Raw genomic sequence first — 8,934 nt, 5'->3', positions numbered from 1 at the left:
TTTAAATCGCTATTTACTCGCGATTGAATATAATAATTATATTGGGTTGATTTATGAGACGACTTCACAACATCGACACCCGCCATTTTACTTTACCCAGAATACCTTGCGGCGCAAGATTTTAAGGCAAATTTTTTAAGGTTCTGGTCTTATTTACAATACAGTTCCAAAGATGGCACTACGTTAGTTGCAAATTCTATGACGTTTCAAGGTCCCACTGTATTCTACACTACGGAAGCTAGCGTCTCTAACTCCTTTCGTTATTTACCCCTGGTTCAACGTATGCAATGTCACACCCTTCTATCTCTTAGCTCAGTGTCATCCCCCCTACCAGGCGCGTACAGTATCCCCTCTTACAAAGGCGCGCCTAGAGGGAGGGATACACCGTCTACTCCCCTCTCTACCGACACTACTCTATTTGGTGGTTTGCTTTTTAGCCTAGTCACCGTAGTCGGGATTCGGGAAGCCATTGTACGTTTGGTGAATCTAAAGTGGAATGCCTAATTAACGTCAAGAGGAATTAACGACGAAACGGTAGGAATTTTTGAATTGTAGTGTGAATGAGTTGATGTAGAGAATTCGTGGGTAATGAATGTGTGGAATGATTGATTACTTGGAAGAATGGTTGTTAAAAACTAATCTGAAAATGGGCCTAACAACTTTAGGCCTTGGCGCATTCCGGGGTCAAGGCCAACCGCGGCACCGCCCAACATCTTTTTAACAATGAGGTTAAGATAGGCTTAGCTATTCACGTTGTACAATCATTAAGCAATTCATTTTAGTAGGATTACAATTTAACCTACAATTTTATCAAATATCCGACTAATAATCAAAATCATGTTGAAAAATACGATTTTATCAACAACAACATAGTTACATAAACCATATATTATTCCACGAGTTTAAACTTTATTATGGCTGTATAAAGTTACGATAATACTCGGACTGTCTCTCATTCAACATGAACTTCGTAGTAAACCTTTTTACCTCTATACCAGCTGTAACTATTATCAAAAACCAGCGTATCTAAGGAAAACAAAGCATTATTTTCTATCCAAATGACAGCACGTTCGTTGTCTTACATATTCCAGCTTTCTCACAGATCAAGATACCCGTTTCGGGTGTATCTTGGCATTTGACTCTTTCAATTGGTATTAGGAAATTTTCCGTATCCTCTAAGTTACAACCATTCTCATTGTCGTTATTATATAAGACCCCAAAACCAATATCATGGTCTTCCGTTTGAAATGACCAAACGAGCTTTGATTTCGGCGTCTCTACTTTAACATCGACTGTGCATTTTCCTTGTCGTGGTGCTGTTGTCACTTTCATATCCGATCCTAATGTGTCTTTACGATTTTTTTGCATGTAGTAGGATTCTGGTATTTTTCCACCCATAACAACCTTGTTGAAGTGTAATTTCGAATATACGCTATGTCTCCAGATTTTACGCTCAGTTTTAGGGTACTTGAATGTACAATTACCTTTGATGTACAGTAAGGGTTTCCATCAACTTCATCAACCATGGTTCCACCCCAATGCTTAGGTAGTTGGTCAGGATCAGCTATCTCTAGTAAGGCTTCTTTCCACCCGTCTGTTAAGTAAAAGTAGTTACTTTCATCTCATGTTAACAAACCAAAAGCTCATCACTTATTAACAATTTTCGGAGCCATACGTTTATAAGATATGTTCCATGACACTACCTAATGCTAGAGACTTAGAGCTCGAGCTAGTTCAAGGGAGAACGACGAAAGCGAGAATTGAAGTCCTACACTCGGTTAATTTTGCAGGACTTCCATCTTAATTCCTATTTAGCCTGTAATAAGCCTTTGACAGCAGCGCCTCAACAGGCCTCCCTCGCTTTACCTCCTCGAATCTATGACCTACCTCACTCACTCACTTCAAAATTACAAGCTCCAGTTTGAAACCAGAGATTAACAAACTTATGGTGAACATATCTTATCAACTTATGTGGGGCTAATATAAGGGATCCGGTATTGTTTTTCAAACTGGTAGCGGAGTTCTTGTTTAATTACTGACCTTTTCCATAAATTTCCATCTTGTTCTTTGTTACTTCACTTAGAAAGGGTTTCATCATCGCCCAGAATAACGAAAATATTTTGGGTGCTTCAAATTTATAAACGTATTGTCTTCAATATCACATTGAACGAAGCATCTTGGGGGTATGACTTACCATTGATTATAATACCCTTCTTTAAGACTTCTGGGTAATTGCCTTCGAGCCTTTTTAGCATAGTCGAAGCTAGTTCGTATCCTAGAACGATATTTGTGTTTCATATTAGCTTTGTATATAATCTTATGATAGATGTAAGCAGAAGTAAGATAAGGGACTAGAAGTGCTCTAGCATTGGTAATAGATCCTGGCACTAGTGAACAAATTTGAGGATTTTATGCCGCTTCAATCGAGCCTACACTAGAGAAAAAAATTGGTCGAGTTCCAAAAATATTTCCTATCCCCTTCCCCTCAACCTAAAGCCGCGGAACACGGACGCGGGTGCTTGAATCTAGTTCGGCCGTCTACCGCCGCGAGCGTCTCACGTTTTGCAGGGAAAATTCAGAAACCGCTACCAGAGGGCCAACTGTTGGTGGGTTATCAAGAATATTCACTTTCACCAAGTTACCTCGATATTTCTAGTCCCTTATCTTACTTCTGTTGCAAGTAGAGATGTGAAATTTACCGTAATTTTTGAAAACGGTAAATCACCAACTAATATCTATTAGGCCTTGCAAAGCTTTGCGTACCTTGTTTTGATATAAATTCTTTAATCTTGAAATTGTCCATGTCAAAGATTGCAATTTGGCAACTAATCACTTTACCGTGCTGCAATATCGACAATAATTGATGTGAATTAGTGCAGGAATTTAATATATTTCAAATCAATTTCAAATTCAAACCTTTTCGGTTAGATGAGATTTTAGGACTTCAGTGTATTCGCAAGTGTAAGCGAAAAAACTAGTTACTTCAGAGACTGTTACTGAATTTAGTAACCCCGGTATGTCCATGTTACCGAATGGAAAAATGAACAATGGGCAGGCATCTTTATCCTGTCCTACGAGGCCCAATGGAATGTATTTCAGACAAACCTATTTATAATCATGTTAGGTATTTAGAGGGTTCATACGAACTTGAAAAACAGGGAAAACTTCGACACATCATGGAAAATCAGGGAAAGTTGTTACATACAGACATAAGTTTATAAGATGTTCCATACTTCGTAATGCTACTGAGAGACTTACAGCTCGAGATAACTAGTTCGAGAAGGAGAACGAGGGAAGCGAGAATTGAAGTCCTACACTCGGTGGTGGTTAATTTGGCATGCAGGACCTATTCCATCTAGGTCCTATTTAGTCTGCATTACTAAGCCCCCTTTGACAGCAGCGCCCCACCCACCAGGCCTCCCTCGCTTTACCTCCTGGAATCTATGACCTACCTCACTCACTTCAAAATTACAAGCTCCAGTTTGTAACCAGAGATTAACAAACTTATGGTAGGAACATATCTTATGAACTTATGCTTATATGAACTACATTACTACAACATTTGTCAGAATCAATCATACTTCAGGTGGAGTGAACGAGTGCTGGATTGTATCCACTTTATATTCTTCTCGAAATTTCAAATCCTACATCATTATTTTAATTTGATTTTAATGAGGATATTTAAAAAATATTTCCGAAATTAACTTACGGCTCTTAGCATCGTTTCTGCCGCAGTAAGGTCCCATTTTCGCGCTGTGTAGACCAAATTTAAGTTTCATAAATATGTCTATTGATTGTGGGAATTATTTACTTTATTAATTATACCTCTTAGCCATTTTATAAAGAAATAATCGGGTTGATGTGCCAGTTCATTTCCGAATCTACTTTTTAACTGAAAAAAATTGACAATTATTTTTATTACTCAGTGTGGATATGTAATAACCAACGGAGTTATGGGCTGATACCCTGTTAGTTAGTTTGTTATTTAGTGGAGCCGTCAGATTCACGCGATTCCATGGGTAATTTAGTATACAATGTTTCCGAAAATTATATTTTATAAACAAAGACGGATATAAATGCATAGTTTTCAGACTGAGGATTGAATACCATTTACACCAGGAGGCCTGGCTACTTGACGGACAAAGTAGCCTCGCCTCCTGGTGTAAATGGTACCGATCCTCCTAGTTTGAAAACTATGCATAACAGAAGGTTATAATTGCTTTTTAATTTTTCTTTTAAGTTGATTAAAAATTTAAAGAATTACTTTGTTATTGTTTTAAGCACTTGTAAAATTATCTCTAGCCGAAACCTTGGCTTCAGTAGTTATCTATATAAGCAGGAATACATACAGCTAAGAATCATTGTGTAACCAGCCATTTTCACTCAACGTATCTAGGCGGATTTTATGGGAGGAGCTAGCTAGACTAATCGTTATGTATGATGAATTTTTCCTCGCGAATTTATAATCTATCTCGCTACGTGTTGCACCTTCCGCACGCACCTATTAACTCTCTTTGCTATCAACCAATGAAACAGCAGTTAGAAGGACGCCATCAGAATTGTGAGGTAAGTTCTCAATCCCGGTACCCACAAAACCCGAATTCATAGAAATTAATTAACATGGGAGATATTAGGGCGCAATGATTCTTATTATCTGTATGTATTCTTGGTGATATTTGTCAAGATTAATATATTGTAATTTATCTCGAGTAACATATTAATGCTACAAAATTTAGTAGTGAAGCCTCAAGGTAATCGAACCTCAAGGTTATTCAAATCTAGTTTGATACTAAAACAATATTTAACATAAAATGGGCTAGTAGTAGCTGCGTTTAATTTCGACGTAAACAATTTAAGTTTGAACAACATCTTATCAGGAAAATACTTGGATAATACAAGATAGCTTTGACATGTGCCCAAACTACTCTGTTCTCCATTCCTACTTCTAAAATTAAATCTATCCCTGATTATACCTTTTTTTCAACACAACGTATTGTACAAGAAAATGCCAAAATTAATTACAAATTACATACCTGCTTTATTTTCTCCTTTTCATTGGGTTTCAACGCATTTACGTATTTTTCACGTAATTCCGTAACAACAGGAGATAATGGTGCATTCCATATTTTTTTGTCGTACAAAATCATGGTATTTTTATTTTGTCCTTGAGGCATAAACGATTTCAACAAACATTAAAGTGACATCGGCATGTGCGTCAAAATTATTTGAAATACATCATAGGCAACACGTGACTCAGGAAACACGTGATTCAAATAGCTTAGTTCGTTTTATTTCGAAAACTACTTCTTCGGATAATAGCGCTATCTCTGTTGTGACGTCAGTGCATCCTAGGGCTTAGCTTTTTCAGTTTGCGGTAATGTTTAGTACCGCTTTGGTACTATAAGCATGCAAATAACATGGGTGACGTCACACTAAGGCTTCTGAGATAGCTGCAATCTCGCGAAAAAAAGGACTAGGTGTGCAGTCCCACTCAATGTGGAGTCTATGTATCTTGGTATCACGTGGTGCCTGTGATGTATTTCGAATAATATTTACACACCCGTTGATGCCATCTTTATTAATCCTTCGAAAGGTATCCGATAGGTTTTCACTGAACCGAACTCTTGGGTTGTTTGATTTGTTACGTTGTATAGAAGTGAATTGAAGACTCACTCCGCAATCCTTTCCTTATCTTTTAATATTTATCTATGTGTGTTAGGCATTCTTAAAATAAAAACCCAAGATCAATCAGTTTAATTTTCTCGTGCAAGATTGGACTTTGGACAATCTTTCAAGATCTAGCCAAGAAGCGATATCTATAGTTTATTAGGGAGATGGTATAAATTCGCGACACATTTCCAGCTTTATCTCCAGTCCAAACGTAGACGTGTCCGGAGTTAATCCCCGCCGCCTCTAAATTACAACCAGCATCTCATTGGTTCTTGAAAACTCGTGCACTTCAGCGCGACGCGAATGACGAAAATTACAGTCATATTTTCCGACTGAGGAGAGGCGAAACAGCCCGGCCTCCTTTTACGTCCCCCCTTGTATTTTGAAAGGGGGACTGGGACTATGGCCCGCGAATAATTAGGCATCTTATACCTTCTCCCTAGTAAACTAGATATCGCTTCTTGATCTAGCTGTTTCTTAAATTTCTAAAAATTAGAGAAATAAAACGTTTTCAATAAGGACTCTTTTAATCAAAGGGTCTTGATTTTGAAGCAATTCTTTTGATAAGGCGATTTCTACCATCTTAAACGTTTTCTTCAATACGATTGTCCTTAATTTTAGACCTCGGTTGATTTAAAAGTGGTTTTGAACTTCTTTCAAAACAAACAAATTAGATTACACATTATCATCTACACTTTTCTAATTGGGTTGTAAACATCTCAAGGACAAAATGTTTGTTTCGTTGATAGGGTTACTAAGGAATACATACAGCTAATAGGAATAATTGTGACATAGATATTTTATTAACGTATCTAAGCGGATTTTGTGGGAGGAGCTAGATTAATCATTATGCATACCTAATTTACCTCGATTCGTCTTGCAATAACCAATGAAATCGCAGTTAGTAAGACGCCATCAGAATTATGACAAGTTCTCAAGCCCGGCCCACAATACCCGCATAGGGAGATATGGGGACACAATTATTCTTATTAGCTTTATGCATTCCTGAATTAGACGGTAGATATCTTAGACAATGAGACCATTTCCCCCATAATGCCTAGTGTGATAAATCAGTTCATGATGAGATTATGTTAATATAATTGCCAATAATATCGAGTATTAACAATTCAATTAGTTTTAATATGAACTTACGGAAATTATTAAAACAAGTATAGATTACATGATTTTTTTTTTTTTTGAGTAAATAATATATTAATATACAAATACCAGTAAATTTTATCACTTAAAATGTGTTTATCATTTAACGTGAACTTCATAGTAAATCTTTTTACTTCTGTACCAGCTGTAAGTGTTATCAAAGACCAGCGTATCTAAATTAAATAAATAAATTAGAATTAAGGTTAAAATATTAAAAATAACCATTAAACAGGCTTACATATTCCAGTTTTCTCGCAGAACAAGCTACCCGTTTCCGGTACACTCTGACATTTGACTCTTTCAATTGGAATTAAGAAATTTTCCGTATCCTCTAAATTACAGCCATTCTCATTGTCGTTATTATACGTAATCCCAAAACCAATATCATGGTCTTCCATTTGAAATGACCAAATTAGCTTTGATTTTGGTGAATCTACTTTGACGTCGACTGTGCATATCCCTTGTCGTGGTGCTGTTGTCACTTTCATATCGGTTCCTATTGACTCTTTACGATTTTTTGGCAAGTAGAAGGATTCTGGTATTTTTCCACCCATAATAATCTTGTTGAAGGGTTAATTTTGTATAAATTATACAAAGGAAGGGAGTGCAAAGTTAGTTTCTAGTTTTTGAAAATGCCTCCAGATTTTATACTCGGTTTAAGGGTACTTGAAAGTACAATTACCTTTGAGGAACAGTAAGGGTTTCCATCAACTTCATCAACCATGGTTCCACCCCAATGCTTAGGTAATTGGTCAGGATCAGCAATCTCTAGTAAGGCATCTTTCCAGCCGTCTGTTAAGTACAATAGTTTATTTCATCTCATGAGCTCAAGAGTTATAAACCGTTTTTCGGGGCCATAAGTTTATAAGATATGTTCAGATAAGTATGACACTTCCTTTACTTCGTAATGATAGAGACTTAAAGCTCGAGCTAGTTCGAGGGAGAACGACAAGCAACTTAGAATTGAAGTCCTACACTCTGTGATTAATTTTGCAGGACTTCCATCTAGGTCCTATTTAGTCTGTACTAAGCCTTTGACAGCAGCGCCTCACCAGGCCTCCCTCACTTTACCTCCTCGAATCTATGACCTACCTCACTCACTCAAAATTACAAGCTCCAGTTTGTAACCAGAGATTAACAAACTTATGATAGGAAGATATGTTATGAACTTATGCGGGGAGCCTGTATTGTTTTTCAAAGCTGGTAGCGCAGTTCTTGGGTAATTACTGACCTTTTCCATAAATGGCTACCTTCTTCTTGGTTACTTCACTTAAAAATGGCTTGATCATCGCCCAGAATAACGAAAATATTTTGGGTGCTTCAAAGTTCAAACGGATAAACATGGTCTTCAATATCACACTAAACCAAGCATCTTAGGGTAAGACTTACCATTAATTATAATACCCTTCTTTAAAACTTCGGGGTAATCGGCTTCGAGCACTTTTAATATTGCTGACGATGCTTCATATGCTGTAATACCGAAATAATTAAAAATTGTCTTTCACATAAACATATCGTAAAAGATAATTATTTTCATCCAAAAGTTAAGCAAGTCCTTTGCCAACATACCTTGTTTTGATATAATGTCTTTAATCCTGATATTTTCCACGTCAAAAATAGCAACTTGGGAAGTAATCACTTTACCGTGCTGCAATGTCAGAAATTATTATTAATGTAAATTAGTGGAATTAAATATAATTCAATTTCAAACCTTTTCTGTTAGGTTAGATTTTAGCGCTTCAACGTATTCGGCTGCGTATGCGAAAAAACTAACTAATTCAGGAATCGTTGTTGAATTTAGTAACCCAGGAACGTCCAGGTTACCAAAAGGAAAAATTATTAATGGGGAGCCATCTTTATCCAGTCCTACAAGTCCCATTGTAACGTATTTGAGACACACCTGTGTGTTTGTGATAATGTAGTTAAAGGGACTGTAAAAGAGGCATCGGCAGGTGGGTGTGGTGTAAAAAGTATTTGTATTACTGTTATGGATGTGGGAGGAGTTTATATCATCTCAATTTACTGTCGTCAACTTGGTCAAAGTGTCCTAGAACACCCGCCCACAAATGGGAGGAGCTTATATTCCCGCCCTCAAATTAGAGGAGC

General features: G+C 36.9%; 2 protein-coding genes across 2 annotated transcripts; both read right to left on the bottom strand.

Annotated features, from left to right (window-relative positions):
* Window positions 1-835: 835 nt before the first annotated feature.
* LOC149615945 (SEC14-like protein 3) lies at window positions 836-5,682 on the bottom strand. The gene is made up of 12 exons (XM_089857507.1): window positions 5,561-5,682; window positions 5,034-5,164; window positions 3,826-3,892; window positions 3,710-3,753; window positions 3,582-3,644; window positions 2,917-3,105; window positions 2,764-2,842; window positions 2,195-2,275; window positions 2,041-2,127; window positions 1,485-1,594; window positions 1,083-1,404; window positions 836-1,026 (listed from the first exon to the last, which is right to left on the bottom strand). Exons 1-12 carry the CDS (start codon window positions 5,571-5,573, stop codon window positions 953-955), a joined length of 1,260 nt encoding a protein of 419 aa, XP_089713633.1. The 5' UTR covers window positions 5,574-5,682; the 3' UTR covers window positions 836-952.
* A 1,107-nt stretch (window positions 5,683-6,789) lies between these two features.
* On the bottom strand, window positions 6,790-8,750 carry LOC149615944 (SEC14-like protein 2). The gene is made up of 7 exons (XM_089857512.1): window positions 8,540-8,750; window positions 8,398-8,476; window positions 8,218-8,298; window positions 8,060-8,146; window positions 7,511-7,620; window positions 7,067-7,388; window positions 6,790-7,001 (listed from the first exon to the last, which is right to left on the bottom strand). The coding sequence occupies exons 1-7, from the start codon at window positions 8,705-8,707 to the stop codon at window positions 6,928-6,930; spliced, it is 921 nt and encodes a 306-aa protein (XP_089713638.1). The 5' UTR covers window positions 8,708-8,750; the 3' UTR covers window positions 6,790-6,927.
* Between the last annotated feature and the right edge of the window lie 184 nt (window positions 8,751-8,934).

Source organism: Phalangium opilio, unplaced genomic scaffold, assembly GCF_054372755.1.
Source record: "Phalangium opilio isolate 3A_F unplaced genomic scaffold, DU_Popi_V2 ptg000217l_1, whole genome shotgun sequence".
Lineage (NCBI taxonomy): Eukaryota > Metazoa > Arthropoda > Arachnida > Opiliones > Phalangiidae > Phalangium > Phalangium opilio.
Note: the sequence above shows the minus strand (reverse complement) of the source record. Positions and strands in the feature narration are given on the sequence as shown.

Coding starts and splice junctions, on each gene's coding strand:
- LOC149615944 (XM_089857512.1), bottom strand. CDS start 8,707: ATGGGACTTGTAGGACTGGATAAAGATGGCTCCCCATTAATAATTTTT. Junction 8,147..8,217: donor GAAGGGTATTATAATTAATG/GTAAGTCTTACC, acceptor TGAACTTTGAAG/CACCCAAAATATTTTCGTTA. Junction 7,002..7,066: donor CTGCGAGAAAACTGGAATAT/GTAAGCCTGTTT, acceptor TATTTAATTTAG/ATACGCTGGTCTTTGATAAC.
- LOC149615945 (XM_089857507.1), bottom strand. Junction 2,128..2,194: donor GAAGGGTATTATAATCAATG/GTAAGTCATACC, acceptor ATAAATTTGAAG/CACCCAAAATATTTTCGTTA. Junction 1,595..2,040: donor GATGGAAATTTATGGAAAAG/GTCAGTAATTAA, acceptor TTTACTTAACAG/ACGGGTGGAAAGAAGCCTTA.